Consider the following 18,581-nt stretch of genomic DNA (forward strand, 5'->3'; position numbering starts at 1 on the left):
AATTTCCTGCTGAGCTCATCAGAGCTGTTGTCAGCGAAGCAGTCACTGAGCTGCTCCTTAGGCTGGACCTAGGAATATATCGCCTGCTGCTGAAATAGGTTGCAGAAGCCCTGGGCAGATTGAAAATGAAGTTGTCACAGTGCTAGCACCCTGCAGGTGCCTCTGAGTTTGCCCTTACCTGCTGTCCTGTTTTGCTCCAGAATCTTCGAGGATGTGGTCCCAGCCATCCGAAAGTGGCGAGAAGCAGGGATGAAGGTCTATATCTACTCCTCGGGCAGCATTGAAGCCCAGAAGCTTCTGTTTGGATACTCTACAGAAGGTGATATCCTAGAGGTAGATAACTTTATCACCTTCCTTACAGCTTCTTCCTCAGCAGAGTACTTGCTTCCCACAACTGCCTTTGCTATAATGCTTCATGAATAGAATCTGAGTCAGGAAGGTGGGGCAGTGGGTTTGATCCGGGGGAGTTAAGCTCAGCCAGTGAGCCGCTGTTACTGCGATGGGAAGGAAAGGGGATGTCTTGCTCAGGAGCCCTGCTCTTCAGGTGGCACTCAGCAACTGCCTTTGCTTTTCTTTCTCTTTCAGCTCTTTGATGGCCACTTTGATACCAAAATAGGCCCCAAGGTAGAAAGTGAGAGCTACAGAAAGATTGCTGCCAGTATTGGGTGTGCCACCAACAATATCCTCTTCCTGACAGATGTCCCTCGAGGTGGGTGGTCTGCCAGTCCTGCTGGCTTTCATATGGGTGAAGGAGGCAGGTGCTTTTTAAATGCATGCTGCTGACTTGTCACAAGCACCCCAGAAATGCTGCAGATCACCTTGCTTCTGTGGCATCCGCCTAGCTGCTGCCATGCTGCTTCCAGGCTCTCACGCAGCAGTAAGATACCTTGAGCAGCGCTGCAATGAGGGAAAATAAGTCAAGTAGAAAACCTGCCCTTGCACCATCAAGGAAGGAGAGACTGTTAAAGTGGCGTGGAGTAGCTGGCATGCTCCATTTACAGAGTCGTTTTTGTGACCCGTGCTCGGGGGAACAGACTATGTCTGCTGTGCTGCTATGTGGCATACGTGGTGGCTGGTTCTTTGTACCACTTAGCATTAGGTTGCGTTCAGCAGCAGGAAAACATTGCTCTTGGTCACCAAGACTTCACCCCTGGAAAGTCAGGCTCAGGAAGCTAATTTAATTTCCTGTCTTTGCTGGAAACATCTTTCTGGCAGAAATGACACTGGCTTGTGATCCCAGCTCAGTCCCCAGGAGTTAGCCCTTACCTCTTCCCCAGCCCTGGCAGCAGAGCTGCTGGGAGCTCGCAGTTACCTGCTTTTCCTTGTATCATCCTGTGGCCTCTTGCTATGCTAGGGGGGCAAAGGAAGCTTCTAAGTGACTCCCAATGCAGGGTGCTGGACTCGTTAACATCACAGCCGGACGACAGCCCATCTTCTTCGTGACAGAAATCTAGCTGCTGCTGAGTGCTGCCTGCATGGTGCTTTGGACAGCTGTCAGCAGGGAGAGGGGAGGAGATGGTGAGGCAGCCAGCTCCAGTCCGCTCCCATTATATGGCAGCTACAGTCATCTACAGCAGGGCCGCCAGGAGCCAGTGCTGCTCTGGAGCCCTGCAGTGCTATGTGCAAATGCTGCTCTCAGTCTCAACTTTTAAAAACACTTCAGTGTTTCGGGGCATCTTCGAGCCTTAAAGACACTCATGTGGAGAGGTTGGTAAGTACAGGTCATCTCTACTCTACCCCTCCTCTGTTTGTTTTAGAAGCCAACGCAGCCGAGGAAGCAGATACTCATGTGGCTGTGGTGACCAGACCAGGAAATGCAGGACTGACGGATGATGAGAAATCGTATTACAGCCTCATCTCATCTTTCACTGAACTTTTCCTGCCTTCCTCCACTTAGGGAAAGTAGTGCACACACAAAGACTGTGCTTCACCTGAACTGTCCTTGTGTAATGTTAGGTAATTTTTTCCATAATCAGAATTTAAGACCAAACCCATATCATGTCTTGGACCCACAACTACCACTGCTAGCAGGTGTGGATGGAAAATAGGGTGTGGGATCCCTTGTGCTGTAGGACAGAGGCCTGCAGCAGCTAGATGGAGCTGGGAGCAGGGTGAGGAGCAGCACCCATAAGCCCTGATGTTCCTCTCCTTTCCCAGCTAGCAGTTACCTCAGGGGATGCTTCCTTCAGATTCACCCACTGAAACATAGTGCTGAGATGTCCCACCATGAGCTCTGTCATTTTTATACACAGTCAGCAAACAAGGTGTATGTTCCTCCGGGGACCATGAGGGTATATGAGCTTCTCCCTTCAGATGGGCTTGCTGGTTAAGACAAAACTTTCACAGTCAGGGGGGTTGGGATGCCCAAAGGAAAATTCCAAATGGGGGTTGTACTACAGCAGGTTTGGGCTGCCACGGAAAGTCAGCCCTTGCTGCAGGCAAGCTCTTCAAACCAGAACAGCTTAAATCTTGGTTATATCCATAGTGGGTCTAGGTATAAAACACTGCAGTTTGCATATGAAAGCTGCATAGTGCTACACAGCTAGCCTACCAGAATGGAGTATATATGAATACAGCTTTAAAAATTAATATCTAGACCCACCGCACTGCTGCATCGTGGTGCTGGGCTGCGGGTTCCAACTGGCTGAACACCAATCAGCTTGACTACGTTTCTGAGGTATCTCGCTTAGCACTAACCCATGGAGCTCCTTCTCAGTAGCCAACATCACCCTGTCACACATTCATAGCACTGGTCAGCTGTGAGCAAACCTTGACGAAGCACTGTTCTGAGGAACACATCCTGCTGCATGTAATGAGAATTTAAACCCTGACCTTTCCACCCAACCTATCTAAATTGTGCCAGTTTACATCAGATAGTCATGGAGCTTTTCCTAATGTAGTGAATAAAAATACAACTTTGTTTTCATTGTGTTCACTCCATCCCTATATTTAAGCCTTCCCATCTATCACCAGTGATCCCAGCACCTAAAAGCAAATATCTTTTTTTTAAACTTGTGAACACTGTTTTCCTGATTTCCCCCTCCCTGGGCTTTTCTTTAAGGCAGACAACCCTGTCCTGCCAAGGAAGCTGTATTACCTCCCTGTATTTTTCAGTAGGGGCTCAGTGGGGCTGTGAGCCACAGCTAGGTTACACCTAGCAATAGTGCAAGCAGAGGCAGTCTGAAAGCCCAGTTCCCTGCTGCTGGCCCTTTGTGCATGGGCGTCACTTGCTACTTAGTCATTTCTGTGCAGTTACACTTAAGCCTGTGCTCGCAGATGGCTGAAATGGAATACTAACATGCGTGTTGCCTTGTTGAGTTCTGGTCTACACCTACCGCCGTCCCTGAGGGAGGCTGCTGTGTACAGAACAAGCAAGAGAGGCATTCTGAGAGGAAACCACACCATGTCAGCATTGCCCTTCTAGAACTGATGATAGCAGGTGAAGCTGTGAGGCACCTTGTCTGGATGCCTTTCTGGGCTGTGTAATGAGTGTAACCCTTCTAGAAAAAGCCTGCTAATTAGCACTGTTAGAATATGTGTATCTGTATGGCAGAATAGGCCCTGGCTTCATTAAATGTTAATTTTAATCGTGACACTGTAATACTCCCCTTTTGTTTTGCACTTGCCATCAGAAAGCTATGCATGAAGTAGGGAACAAAAATAAAACTTTCTCCGTAAAAGCACTTTATTTAGTTGTCATGTTTCAGTGTGTATCAGTTGTCATTTAGTTGTACTGAAATGTGCTGTTAGAAATACTCTAAGAAATGTACAGTTATCACCAAAAACCTCAAGTTCAGTTTGGATTGTATATAGGAAAGGGAGAGAAAGGAAAAAAAAACCCACACACCACAAATGTCATCATCTTTTTCCTTTGATAAAATTACAAAATATAAAATGATAAACTCAAAGTATGAATTGATTAAAAAAAAAGTCACTGTGGACTATTTACAATAATAAACACCCTTCAAACAAATAGTTGTTTTGTGCTCCATATGCATTGAGTATCTGCCTGTGTAAGAGGATCCCCACCTGCATCTTTTCCAGGCTGCCTCCTCCTGCCCTCGCCCAGGAGGAGCTCTCTGGATGGGCTGCTGGCGAGCTCTGCGCCTTACGCTGCTGTGCCCTTGGGCCACCCTGGGGAGCCCTGTGCCTTATGCTGCTGCGCCCTTGGGCAACGCTCAGCACGCCCCTCCAGGAAAGCTTTCCACTAATGACACAGCTACGAAGGAGGGGGCCTTCAGCAGTCCAGTGATAACTTCCTGGTGGCTGCAGATGCTCTGGATTTATAACACAGCTGCCTGATAAATTTTGGCCCCTACAAGATAAAGGGCTGGCTGAAAGCTTTCTACTTACACTAGTATTGAGAGAAGTTTTTCTCAACTGTTTCTCCTTTGAGGAGAGCTTGCTGTCATTTACAGGAGACTGAATGCCCTTTGGCCTTTTCCCTCTCTATCAGAAATGCCATGGTGTGCACAAGTTCCCCTTCAGATACCTTTTGCCACCTTTTTAGTTTCTGCTTATTTTTCTGCAGCTCAGACAAGATGCAAACCTAAGCTGAACCTTACTCCTGGAGGAAAACAAGAGCCACGTTCATGAGAAGCAACTCCCATTACTTGCCTGCCCAGCCAATACAGCAGCCTTCCCAAAATCAGGCTTTCAAACATGGCCTTTGAGCTCCTCCTTTTTCTTTAAAAAGAGACCTTCTGTTTGAAAATCTCCCTTCAGGGAGGGAGAAGCCCTTCTGGTCTTGCTGTTCCCTTCCTGCACTTCCATCCCTCAGGCCACATCACTCAATCTCCAGGGCAGAACTGCTTCCCTGCATCTTGGAAGCTGCTTAAACCTGTGGCAGACTCCATTCAGGACAGCCGGCCACACCGAGGGGTCTTCCAGGGCTAGTGTCAGTGTGTCTGAAGTTTGACTTCTGAATGCACAAGGAAACCAAACCCTGTGCCTAGAACCACTTGCAGTGCTTCTGTTCTCACTGCAGGCAAGGCCAGTGTCTCTAACACAATGTTTTCCCCCTCAGTGAGCAAAAAAATCTTCTGAAATATTACCCATGACATGTAGTGGAAGCACTAAACACTTACAAAGAGCAGCCTTTTCTGGGTCGTCTTCAGAGCACACACATATTCCCGTCTTAACTCGGCACCTTGCTTCTGCCAGTCGCCACTGCTGAGTCCGATCACAGTGCTACGCGCAGCACCCGCTGTGCTGTCTCTTCTGGCCTGAGGATGGTCTGTCCAGCCACAAGGCAGCATCAGCCAATTTCTCCTGATCGCAGCACAGTTTGTCACAAACCCGGCTTTATCACCGGCTGCTTTCCAGGCTGGAAGAAATACCCTCCTGCTTACCATAAAAGCCAGTCACTTGGGATCTTACATCGCCTGATTCCAAGTCCAGAAGAAACAGTTGCTCCTTCTCACCCTACCAAGTTGTAACAGTTTGGCAGCAAAGAAGACAAAAAAGACAGGAAGAGATGTAGTCTGGAGAATCGGGAACCAGCGACTCCTGAAGACTCTTGGTGCCCTGAGAAGCCATTTTCCTTCATCTCCTCTGCAGGACAAGCTGAGGAGTGCCTGTCTTGGAGGAGCATCGCAAGGACTGGCTGTTGAATGATCAACAGGATCGTGACAGAGCCGCTTAGAAAGTCAGTGGTAGCACAAATTAAAACAGCTTGTGCTCTCTCATGCTGCCGCTAGGAAGGATCCATTCCTCTTCCAGCAGTTTTTGTTCGGCTCTTAATAAGACAGACACCCTCAGAGCCCTTTGGCAACATGATCATGATTGCACATGAAAACAAACTCATCAAAAAAGTTTAAATGAGGTCATGTTTAACCCAAGAGACCACACCTGCTCCCCCTCCCCCCTGCCAGAGCACAGGTTACACCTGATCTGTCTGGTACTCGGAGGCTTCCGATAAACTTTCAGAAAAGCTCAGGAAGTTTTCCTGGATCTCAGAGCAAACGATCTCAAATCTGTAGTGCCTGAACTCCACTGCAAAGCTGCCGAAGTAACACAGGAAGCACATGACCAGGCCCCACTGGATCCTGGAGGCATGCATGTGAATGCCCTGCGCCATGAGGATGAAATCTGGAAGAGTGAAGTCAAGGAGAACTAGTTGGACTGGAGACACTGACCAGGATGAGAGAAAGCCAAATGAGAAGACAATAAAATCTTAACAAAGTGACCCAGATGACAGTCAGTCAACCCAGCCAGCCACCATCAGGACAGCGTGAATGTGGTGCCACAGATGGAAAGAATGTCAGGGGTCCAGCAATGCCCCCAGAGCGCAGCAGCTCTCCTAGACAGAGCAGGGCTCCTTGATCCCAGTGCACACTGATTAACCTTTACAGAGGGAAAGACTCAGGCACAGAGAAGTCAATGACCTGCTTAAACATCCAACTCGCCAGGGACAGAGCCAGCAAGCTGGCAATCTGGCGATGGGCCCCTACCTGCCAGGAGCCTCCCAGCAGGAACTGGATCAGATCTCTGCATCGTAGGCAGTGGGAACACCTTTCAGCCTACACGGTGCAATCTTTCATTGTCTTCAGATCACCTGCAAAATCATGTGTTTTTGTGGAACACAGAAGCATCAGTCTACAGAGTATGGCATGTTATACTGAAAGGAAAAAGAATTCCGTCAGAGCCAGAAACTGTCCTCCAGGCTCCTGTACCTGTGTGATTGGACCATAAACTGCCTGGCATCCGCGTCTCAGTGCTATGTCTCATGTTATGTTGGAGTACTCCATAAAAGCAATTCTCAGCTCCTCTAAAGCAGAGGACACCTTCCTGAGCTGAGGACCTGCCCTAGACCAATGCACATCTCTAAAGCTGCTGGCTCCCCTGTCTCTCAGGATTTCATCTGCACTTGAAAAATGCAAGTAAAACAAATAAGCAGCCTCTGCCATGTTCAACAGCACAAAGCAGGTAATCAGAGACTTCTCATCTTCGGCTTAGTGCAAGCATCCAAAGCTTCATTTCAGCAAACAGCATTCTGTGTCTGGCTTTAAGGATCTTCTACTTTCCTTGTAGTACAAGGGTTATGCAGAAGCGGCATGGGATGGGGAGCCAGCGCCAAGCGGGGAGGGGAGGAATGGGACTCCTGCCTCAGCCTGCCCTGCTCCACAGAGGGCCCAAGGCCTTCGGTGCCAAGCAGCCGTCTGGGGAGGGCTGGACTGGGAGCACCCAGCGTGTCAGCACAGGAGTAACTATGCCCTGGCTTACTCCGCTGCTCCTGCTCCCAGCTTGGCTGAAACCTCCAAAGGTGGCAGCACAGCAGGAGCCCAGCCTAGCTCCTCGCATGCAGCCCTGCCCCATGTTACGTACACCAACACGCAATGCTCAGCTACAAATTTCTTCAAGGAAGCTTAAGAGGTTACTAACAGTATATCTTCCCACGACTCTGCTATTCCTCTGGACACTGTCTGAAAAACAAGTCAAGTTACTAAGGAATTGTTTTAAGAACAGGCTGTTTCCTGAGGAAGAGTATTAACCTATTCGTGGCCATTTACTCCTCCTAGCACTAACACTGATGCAGCTATGCAGTGAATGTATCCACTCTAAACAAACACCCAGGGCACAAGAGTGCCGGTGCAAACAGAAGGGCTGGAGCTGACAGGTTCAAAGCGGAGAGAAAGCCACATGTGCACCCAGTCTGAGTGATCACGGACCCCACAACACTTGTAAAACATTTGTAAAACACCTGGTCTTACCTGAGGTCCACATGACCCAGCAGCTCTTGACTGTGATAACTACCTTAAAAGGCAGAGCTGGATGTAGCATCCTGGAGCTTTTAAAAAAACACATCAAAATTTTCTCATCCTCAGAAACCTGATTTCTTCCCTTGGTCCTTTGTTCTCCCAAGAATTTTTATCTCAGTATTTTTTCATAATCTTAGATGTTACTATGTAGGTAAGCAGTGGTGCCATTAAATCGCACAGATAATGTTCAATATTGCAACCACTTTGGATGCCACTAAGAATTTTTAAAAACATTTCTGAAGGAAGCGAGCCCATCTGTGAAGCCGTGCATCCTGCTAAAACACAAGCAGCAAAATAAGCCAGTCATAGTATCATGCCGTGAAGACAAGCTGAGTAGCATTCCTAAACGCTTTGATGTCCTGTGAGAAAAGCCGGAGTTCCCTGCTGCAGAGACTGTCGGACACGTATGATACCCAGGGAGTGGGACAAAAGGATACAGAGCACCACACAGAGGGTGATGCTGGCTGACAGCGTGACTCGTGGAATCCCAACTTTCCGTCCCTCATTCTTCATGTTGATCTTGAGGGTGAGGGCAGACTGGATCCAGCATGCCAAGGTCCCAAAGCCAAAGGTCAGTGACGTGCCCACATTGTGGATCTCCTCATCATTGGAAAGCTAGGCACAAACAACATGGTGATTGTTTGGACACAACAAAAATGATCTGCTAGGCTGCCTTGGATTGCTGCTAGGGTGGGGTTTTGGGTTTGTGTGGTGGAGTTTTGGTAGCAGGAGAGGGGCTACAGGAGTGGCTCCTGTGCAAAGCTGCTAGAAGCTCCCCCGGCTCCAAGTCAGACTGGCCTCTGGCCAAGGCTGAGCCAATCAGCAATGGTGGGAGCACCTCTGCGATAACAATTAAGAAGGGGAAAAAAAGAAAATGCTAAAAACCTGCAGTGGAGAAGAGGAGTGGAATGTGAGAGAAGCAACTATTTGGACACCAAGGTCGTTGGAGAGGTGGAGGTGCGCTGGAGCAGAGATTCCTCTGCAGGGCAGCATATGGAGATTAATGGTGGGGCAAATGCCCACCTGCAGTCCATGGAGGACCCCACACCAGAGCAAGTGACTGTGTGCAGAGAAGGCTATGACTCAGAGAAGCCTGTACTGGAGCAGTCTGCTCCTGAAAGATTGCACCCTGTGGAAAGGACCCACGCTGGAAAGCAGCTCATGCAGAATTGCAGCCCATGGAAAGGACTCATATGAGAAGCTTGTGGAGGACTGTCTCCTATGGGAGGGACCCCTCGCTGGAGCAGGGGGGGAGTATGAGGAGTCCTCCTCCTGAGGAGGAAGAAGTGGCAGAAACAATGTGTGATGAACTGACCACAAACCCCATTCCTCAACCCCCTGTGCTGCTCGGTGGGAGGAAGTAGAGAAATGGAGAGCAAAACTGAGTCTGGCAAGAAGGTGTTAAAAACATCTTCATAAGATCTGGGTTTATTTCTCATAATCCTACTCTGATTTGACTGGTAAGAAATTAAACTAATTTTTTCTTCCCATGTTGAGTCTGTTTTGCGCATGACCGTAATTGGTGAGTGATGTCTTCCTGGCCTCGTCTTGACCCACAAGCCTTTTTTTGTTTTATTTCTGTGCTCCGCATCCCACCGCGAGGGAGGAGTGAGTGAGTGGCTGCGTGGTGTTTTATTGCCAGCTGCACCTAAACCATGACAGGTGGAATTCAGGAGAGTGGGAATCACTGGAGTGCGAGACAGAGATGCTGTATCATTTCTTCTGGCAGAGACAAGTTGACAGCTATCAAAGTCAAGCAGATCTTTTGCCCAAAGCCCAGGCACAGTGGAAAATGCAGTTGCTTGGAGATTGCCTCCACAGCTCCCTGACAAGACTCACCAACACAGAGCTCAGAAATAAATCCTTCCCTTGATCAACATGATGGCTAGGGCAGGGAAGGACAACCCACTGGGTCTTGTACAGCTCCCTGCAATGGAAGCAAACTACGCACCTTCAGTGGCAGCTGCATGGAGCAGCGCTGCATGGAGCAGCGGGTAACCAGAGTCCTGAAAGCACCGTTGAGCTAGCACAAGCCAAAAGACAGACGCATCCTCCTGGTTTGACAAGTCCCACCAAAAAGCTTGACTGTGCCTGTTCCCTCCCTTGCTCATCCTCAACCATTTGGGTCTGAGGCAATATGAACCCAAACTTTCTGGAGTGCAAGTGCTTCTCTGTACCTTGGGCTCCCACATCTCACAGGACTCACTGCAAGGCAAAAGCACAGCCAGGTTCGATGAGTAAGAGATCCCTTCAGGCTGCAAACCCATTCAGAAAGCCCAGCATGGACAAGACTTAAGCCAAACAACTTCCCTTTTCCCCTCTGCCTCTGAGGCTTTTCTAGGGGGAAAAAAAAAAAAAAAAAAAGCACAGCAGTCTGTAATTCTCCCCTGCAGCCTTGATTCCTGTTCAGTGATTTAACAAATTCCCATCAAACAAGACACAATCCACAAGATAACAGTCTAGTTACTGTGCCTCCACTGATCTCTCTCTCTCTACTTTGAATTTTTTTCCAAGGGCAGGTCCTTTGCCTGTAGGCAAGAATGAGATTGAGCTGCCTTTCCCAAGGTAGCCTGCACTGCAAGGGACTCACAGCTATCATGTCCCTGTAACACACCCAATCTTGTAATTTTCCAGAAATATTATTTAATGCCACATTCAGCTTAGCAGTCAGGTGGGGAAAAGCAAGGACTAAGGTCTCATTACGACATGCTTTTGTGGTTTGGCAAAACATCTAAGCAAGGTAAGTAACAAGGGGTGGATAATTAGTTCAGAATTTATAACCAGGCATAATTCAAAGTATCCACTTTTAAATAACAATCATTTGCTCTGAGGGTCGAAGAAAGGAAGGAGAGTTTGAAACGGCTTCCTAGTGCCTTTGCCCTGTACTAGAATTACTCTTCCCACTTTTTACACAACGGTGTAAAAAAGACTCATAGTTCCTATCTGGGAAGGTCTTGTGAAAAAAACAAGACTCCCAAGTTTTTGGCTTGTGCTGTGGAGTTAGGAAGACAGGTCCAAAACAGCAAAATTATCTTCACACCTCATTAAAAAAAACAAAACACAAAAGATGACTGTAAAGGACACGAAGTTCCTGCAATTGCTCGACAACCCAAACAGGTACTCACCCTTCACAAAACAAGTACCTTTTCTATATTGGCAGGAAAAAACAGCTCCCTGCCTGCAAAGTCAAGAAAGAAGCCAGCCCACATGGATCTTTCTCAGCTCCTGCATTATCTGGGGTCATTACTTGCACCCCAGTAAGAGGCGGAGCATCAGAGACTGCAAAGGGATAGGGAAACCCAAGTGCCACTGACTCTAATGCCTTGATTTTCATGGCAACCTAACAGACACACTCATCATCTTGTCTGAGGGCAAGCAGGATACATACATTTTAAGCAAAGGACACTGAGCTGTCTGCTAAATCTGTACAGGCAGCTGTGCATCTGTTTGCACAGATGTGTACATGAATTTCCAGCTCAAATCTTTTACTCACGACCATCTGTACCAGCTCCCAGAGCTCAAGAGATTCAGTAAGTTTCCTGCTCTGTCTCTCAGCAGGTCAAGTGTAAGCATGCAGGTGCAAATCCTGCTGGGAATACATGAAAAATTACTGTGGCCCTTCATCTCAGCATGTCACTGGAACCACAAAAGTGGGAGAGAGAGATGGCAGAGAAGGTACAAGGAGGGCTGGAGCACAGCCAGACACACTACCTCCTGAGCTAACCTAGCAGGTCTACTGAAAAAGCAGGAACCCCACAGCACAACCACAGAGGTCCAAGCCTGGAGTGAAGTACCTGAAAGTTGCCGAGTAGGGTCATTCCAAAAGAGGCCAAGCATAACGCCACCAGGCCACTGACATTCAGCCAAGGGTTCAGCACCTTCGGCTTCAGCTGGATGAAGCGCAGGACAGCCACGACAAGCGCTGAGAAGGAAACAGAATGCAAGGTGCATCACTAGGCAGAACGCACTGCAGTAACCACTCAGATGGGGGCTCACAGACCCCTCAGCCACCTTCCACCCAGAGGGGACAGCTCACTGCCGGCTAGACTAGCTTAGTGCTTCTGTATGGCCCCCTCCCGCCTAGTCATCAGTGGGATTAAGCACGGAAGCATTTCTTTTGTAATCCAATTATACTGAACGCCCACACTTCCTTTTCTCACAACGTTTTTTCTACAAGCCGGGATGTGAATTTTGTGGGGGAAAGAAAAGCACCTTCTTATTTTCGTGCGACGGTCTCTCTCAGCACAGTCTATCACATACCCCACTATGCATTTACATTGCTGCAGCTGGGCTTGCATCAAGTTTCACTCCAGTCACAAGCACTGAGCTCCTCTGGAGGAGGTACACAAACCCCCACCTGTGTTAGAATGGCACATACCTATTTCTGCAGGTTTTATCATAATGCCCATGGCCTTTTCTCCTCCTCTGGAACAAGTGGGAACATAACATAAGCCAAAATATTGCACTAATTTTCCACAAAGACTGGAATAACAGTCCTTCCAAGCTTACAATCAGCCTGAGCACTAGGATATGATATATGATATATCATATTAAGTGACATAACCTCAGGAGATACTCACGTTGTATATTCTTGTCCTTCCTAGGGAATGCTGTATGGAACAACACAGAAAGCCAGACAAGCAGTTGGCCTTTGGATAAGATTCAAACCAGACCACTAAGAAGCAATTTAGTCGAACAGGGAAATTTGCTGGTTGCTGCTGAACACCTCCTTATGTCCAAGCTGATAGCAGGCAGGTCATATAGTTGTAAATTGTCTGTGTTAGCAAAATAGATCTATATTTTCCACAAAAATTCTGGTATAACACCAAAAACATGGTTTAGAAAAATAAGGTCACTCTAAGTGAAAAATATCTCTTTTATCCAAACTGCAGAAGATGTTTGGATTCACTCTCTCACCATTTGTTCTAGTGAATCAATCCACTCCAAATCCTTGAAAATAAGAGAACTTCGTTCCCCCACACAAGAGAATTTCTGGTTTTCATCCCCAGGTGATTGTTTGGGACAGCCACTCTCTGTCTACTTGAGCTCACATGCAGGAACTTTTTCATTTCTATTTCTACAGGACAGGATCCTCAAATTATGTGATCTTTTTCCTAAAACGCTGATGGGAATGACAAAAGTGAATTAAAAGATCACCTTCCAGCATTACATGCAAAACAATGGCATTTTCAATATTCGGTAATGCCTGTGTTTCTACCAGGTTTCTGTAGTTTTCCTTTCCTATAGCAAGGGCTTTGACACAACTAAGGTGGCCATAAGTACAAGCTACAGGCAAGTCTCAGAAGCACTCAACATGGCAGAGGAAAGCTTGGCTTTATTCACAAAGGAGAGAGAAGAAGAGGGAGAGGAGATTTCATTCGGAAGGAACCTATGATGACGTAGTCCAACTGACCAGCCTGACCAATTCAGGGCTGACCAAAAGTTAAAGCATGTTATTAAGGGCGCTGTCCAAATGCCTGTTAAACACTGGCAGGATTGAGGCATCAACCACTCTCTAGGAAGCCTGTTCCAGTGTTTGACAATTCCCTCAGTAAGAAAATGCTTCCTGATGACCAGTCGAAACCTTCCCTGGTGCATCTTTGAACCATTCCTACCACTGCCACGTGTCCTGTCATTGGATACCAAGGAAAAGAGATCTTCCCCCCTCAGGAAGCTGTAGAGAGCGAGGAGGTCACTTCTCAAGTTTCCTTCTCTCCAAACTCAATAAATCCAAAGCTGATCTTCATAGGACGTTCATTCCAGCCCTTCCACCAGCTTTGTTGCTGCCCACTGGATGCATTCAAGAGCCTTAACATCCTTTTTAAATTGTGGGGCCCAGAACTGCACACACTGTTCAAGGAGACACTGCACCAACACTGAATAGAACCTCTTTTGAGTGATTGGTTATACTGGGTTTGATGCACCCCAGTATGCAGCTTGCCCTCCTGGCTGCCAGGGCACACTGCTGACTCATATTGAACCTCCTGTCAACCAGCACCCCCAGACCCTTTCTGCAGGGCTGCTCTTCAACCACTCCTCTCCCAATTTATACTTCTGCCTTGTGTTACTCCATCCCGGATGCAGAATCCAGCACTTGGCCTTGTTAAATGATTGCTCAATGTTGCAATCGATCTAGATCCCTCTGCAAGGCATCTCATCCCTCGAAAGAGTCAACAACACCTCCCAGTTTGGTAGCATCAGCAAACTTGCTAATGGTGCAATCAACCCCTGCATCCAGATCGTTAATAAATATATTGAACTGCACTGGCCCTAGAATTGAACCCTGAGAAACTCTGCTGGTGACCGGCCAGATGTAGCCCCATTCACTACGCTTTGCGCCCCAACCTTCAGCCAGTTCACCCAACGCACCATGAACCCACTCATCCCACAGCTGCACAACTTATCCAGAAGGGTGCTGTGAGAGACAGTATCGAAATCCTTACTAAAATCCAGAAAAACTATATCCATCGCCTTCATTTCATCTGCTAGGTGGGTGACCTTACCATAGAAGGATATCAAGTTAGTTAAGCAGCACTTCCCCTTTGTGAACCCGTGCTGACTGTGCCTGATGACTGCAGTATTCTTTAAATGCCTTTCAGTAGCACCCAGTATGATCTTCTCCATCATTCTTCCAGGAACTGAGGTTAGACTCATAGGTCTGTAGTTCCCTGGTTCTTCCCTCACACTCTTTTTGTCAAACGGAATAACATTGGCTAGCTTTCAGGCAGCAGGGACCTCCCCAGACTCCCAAGACTTTTGGGAGGTGGTCAAGAGGGGTCCTGCCATAACATACGCTAGCTCCTTCAGTACTCTGGGAGGAATGCCATAGGGCCCCATGGATTTGTGAACATTCAGCAGGTACAGCTGGTCCCTTACAACTTCAGTGTCCACAAATGGAAAGCCACTGTTCCCACACTCATGGTCCTCGACTCTGGGCTGCCTGGTTCCCTAGGTCTATCAGTATTACTGAAGACTGAGGCAAAAAAAAAAACATTGAATGCCTCTTCTTTTTCTTCATCCCTGTTAGACCATCTTCAACTAGCACCAGCCCAATGTTCTCTAAACCTCCTGCTATTAACACTCTCAGAAAAGCCCTTCTTGTCATCTGAAACAACACTGAGCTTTGCCCTTCCCTGTGTTCTTCCTGCAGAGAAGACACGTGTTTGTCCCTTACAGAAACACAGCTCTGTAATCTTTCTGCAAAGCCTGACCTCGCTTCCAGAGATTGTACAAATTCTTTTTCCTCTAGAGCACCACAAGGAGTTCCCTGATCAGCCAAGCTGGTCTTCTGCACCACTTGCTTGACTTACAACACAGTGAAATTGCCTGCTCCTGTGCTTCTCACAGGGGATTCTTAAAGACTGGCCAGCATTCGTGGACTCCTAAGCCCTCAAAAGCAGATTCTCAGGATACACTGCTAAGCAGCTCCCTGAATAGCTTAAATTTTGGTTTCTTGAAATCCAGTGCAGCAACTTCGCTGTTCTTTTTCCTCATTACCCCCAAAATTATAAACGCAACCATTTCATGATCACTGTGGCCAAGACAGACCACTACCATCACATCTTCCACTATACGTTCACAGCCTGGAACTTCCCTGGTTGTATTTCTTCTTGCAGTGGGAAAAAGCATCAATGAAAGTATACAGTGCAGCATTGTTTCAAAAAGCTAAATGTCTTTTGTTTGCCTGACCTTCTTCACACCAGATGCTCCCCTCATGCTCACTTAATTGCTATCCTCACATCCACCCAGATCACACAGCAAGTGAGTATCAAGCCAATACCTGCCCTTTCATAAAGCCCTCAGACTCACTGGGACTTGGTGCAGGTCCACAGAGGCTGCGTGAGCAGAGTGGTCTGCAGAAACGGGGCCTCACCTGGAAATAGCTGGAAAGGCAAGTGTGTGTTCACTCCTGCCAAACAGCCACATCACCACAGGATGTGCACATTATGTACATCCTGTTTTAAGTGGTTTGGGGATCAGAAGTTTAAATCCAATCATAACCAAACGGCACTGGTGTTAGGTATACAAATGAAAATGTGTCCAAGACTCTGCCTTAGCACAAACTGGAGCCAGAATTATTTGTACTAATTGAGACCGTGCCTGAAAATGTAAATCAAGACCTAAGCTTGAAACAAAGACATATAAGGAAACAAAGTAAGGATGCCTAAACTGCCTAACCTTCACCCTGAAGTGATAACTGAAAATAAGGAAGTTCATGTCAAGTGGGTTCATGATTAAACATATTTTACCAGTTTTTACATACCAAGCCTTGTTTTTATTACATCAGATTAAGATTTTTAAGTTATCTTACTCATGCATGTACAGGTCTGGATTCATTTCAATGCTCAACTGAATTTCCTGGGTTTCTGAAAATAAACATTGTCTTTCACAGGCAGCAGGGGTGGAACGCACACTTTGAGAGAATCAGCAAGAGAGAATCACACGTTGAGCACAGAGCAAAACTGAAAGCACAATAAATCACTCCAAATATGCAAATACTACTAAAAAAGAGCAAATCAAAGTTAAAAAATTAATTATTTGCCATTTAAGATGGGATAATTTGTTTAAAATACATACAGGTGAAGGCACTAAATAGTTTTAAGAATCAAAACCAGACATCTCTTTTCAAGTATTTTCAGATATTTCTTCTCTTTGAAGCATTTCCCTCTTAATTCTGCTTCTGGAAAATGACAGTAAACTTCCTCAGATTCAGTAATGGAATTTAGGAAGGGGTAGGGTAGGGTGGACTTCAGCATGGATGATATTTTGCATGATCAGTTGCTGCATTTGCTAACATTCCCATACAATCACCTCACACGTAACAAAACCACCATACAATGCAAAAGAGTCCCACAGATTCAAGGCTAAAATGAGACAATTAAAAGCATGAGTATAAATCAGAAAGCAATAAAGTTCAAATGCATCCAGCTTCACTCTGTCTTTCTACAAGTGAAAATCAGTAGCAATCACAGTTTAAATGATTTCATATCAACAGGTTCAAGAACATTATGTACTGGATATTACTTATGTTCCAGCGACTTCTTAAAACAAATTATGAGAGAAAAAGAAACACTCCCCTTGTGGTTCATACCTAGAAACGCCGCCATGTTCATGACTTGGCTAAACACACAGCTTGCCGGAGGTGCGTCACCTGCAATACTTCAAAATATAAAGTGTATCACTGTAACTCTAGGATGGCAAGGACACATACATAACAACCATTAATCAGAACGGTAATTGGAAGAAAATCCTCCCCTTACCTTATGTAAGGTGGTCTTTTGGAACCAGGCTTCCTAAGAGACATAAATGCATAGGATCAAAGATTCAAGATTTTCTTTCTCCATTAGCTTTCATTGTTTTATTATTTTAAAGAAACAAGCGATTGAATGTAAAGCCCGCAACAAGCCCTTACCTGTCTGGAACATTTAGTGGAAGAACTTTATTATCTTCCACTGCTATAAAGTACCTGTCAAGGGTGGGGGGGGAGAAAAAAAAAAGAAAATTAAAAATGTTAAAAAGGGTAAAAACTCATCCTGGCTTCAGTTCCAAATACCACTCAAAAACCACATCAAGTGTCTCCAAGCCCACTGGCAGGATCTGCTGGCGGCCTGTCTCTCTCTGCTCAGGCAGGCAGGTTTGCTCATTGCCTGGCCCATGTGCCCTCCTTTGTGTCGCATCTGTTTTGCATGGTCAGGTAGAGAAACATGGTCACTGAACTGAGCTGCTCTAAAAACAGCCCACCAGATGAATGTTTTAATTTTTTAATCTGAATCATTTATCTAGGTTACCATGGTCTCATCTCCACAAAAGCTGCTTTAATACAATCAGAGGGGATGGGACAAGAACAAGGTGCAATAGGAGTCAAACAAATGGCTTAAACTGTCCCTGCTGCTAAAAACCAACAACCACAGACCATGGCGAAAGCCATATACTACAATATACCTGCTTCTCAGGCTAAGCATAGCTGCTGATCGCACATTTATCACTCACAAATTCGTGCCGCAGTTGCCTGCCTGAATGCTTGGAGAGAGCCCAGCTCAGGGAAATTAATATCTTGTACATTTTGGTAAGAAGTGTTAGTGAGAAAGTGGTGTGTCAGCATTAAGCTGCTGGCAGGTTGTCGGTGCGGTGCTGGATGCTGCGGATTTTGAGTTTGCACCCCAAAGCAGGGTCTAAGCGCTTCTCCAAGAACTCTGCTGAGTCAGTCAAAAAAAATATGATGAAAAGGAATTTTTGCATTTTTGTCTGTCTCTTTTCAGGAAGCTCCCAGTAACATGGGCCAGAAAAAAGGCAAGGTCAGAAACTTGGCCTGGGGACCACAGAAAACTCGGGGATAAAAATGTGATCCTGCAAGCCATGAACTGGCACAAACTGGCCCCTGCCCCTATTATATGCCTTCCCAGCCCCACAGTAACTCTAGGACAGAGCATCCCCAAAAGATTCTCTGTACAGGGACGCAGTCCTCACCACAGTGGTACTTCCAGCTGCCCCAGCCTAACTTGCTTTTCCAAATAACCAGCAGGAGATAACTTACACTATCCATAATCCAGCTGATGTAAACAGGGTAAACACAAGAGGTAAAAACATCCACACACTGCACTTCTTGCTATCCATACCTGCTAGAAACAAAGAAGAAAGTAAAAACAAAAGAAAGAGGGCAGGGGTCCCCACCTGCCTTAGCCCCCCTCTTTCAAAAGCAGGAAAAGCAGCTAGGTGCCAAAGCATCCAGACATCAAGCTCCTAATGTTCAGGCAGCAGGTGCTGCAAACCTTTCATACTGTCATTACTGTCAAAAGGGGTTAAGCTGCTGCACACGGGCAG

At 46.6% G+C, this 18,581-nt stretch overlaps 2 protein-coding genes across 2 annotated transcripts in view; one reads left to right on the plus strand and one right to left on the minus strand.

Annotated features, from left to right (window-relative positions):
* The window catches only part of ENOPH1 (enolase-phosphatase 1), a gene marked incomplete at its 5' end in the record, with an annotated part of 4,125 nt that extends 2,146 nt beyond the window's left edge, over positions 1 to 1,979 (plus strand). The window contains 3 exons of the mRNA XM_010141327.1: positions 201 to 333; positions 586 to 709; positions 1,758 to 1,979. Coding sequence (XP_010139629.1) covers positions 201 to 333; positions 586 to 709; positions 1,758 to 1,897 — 397 coding nt within the window. The remainder of the gene's footprint in view (positions 1 to 200; positions 334 to 585; positions 710 to 1,757) is intronic.
* A 3,835-nt stretch (positions 1,980 to 5,814) lies between these two features.
* TMEM150C (transmembrane protein 150C) lies at positions 5,815 to 18,374 on the minus strand. Its single transcript, XM_010141326.1, has 7 exons — positions 18,295 to 18,374; positions 17,173 to 17,226; positions 17,021 to 17,053; positions 16,852 to 16,919; positions 11,555 to 11,682; positions 8,198 to 8,375; positions 5,815 to 6,090 (listed from the first exon to the last, which is right to left on the minus strand). The coding sequence occupies exons 1-7, from the start codon at positions 18,372 to 18,374 to the stop codon at positions 5,882 to 5,884; spliced, it is 750 nt and encodes a 249-aa protein (XP_010139628.1). The 3' UTR covers positions 5,815 to 5,881.
* Positions 18,375 to 18,581: the final 207 nt, after the last annotated feature.

Source organism: Buceros rhinoceros, unplaced genomic scaffold (assembly GCF_000710305.1).
Source record: "Buceros rhinoceros silvestris isolate BGI_N320 unplaced genomic scaffold, ASM71030v1 scaffold48, whole genome shotgun sequence".
Classification (NCBI taxonomy): domain Eukaryota; kingdom Metazoa; phylum Chordata; class Aves; order Bucerotiformes; family Bucerotidae; genus Buceros; species Buceros rhinoceros.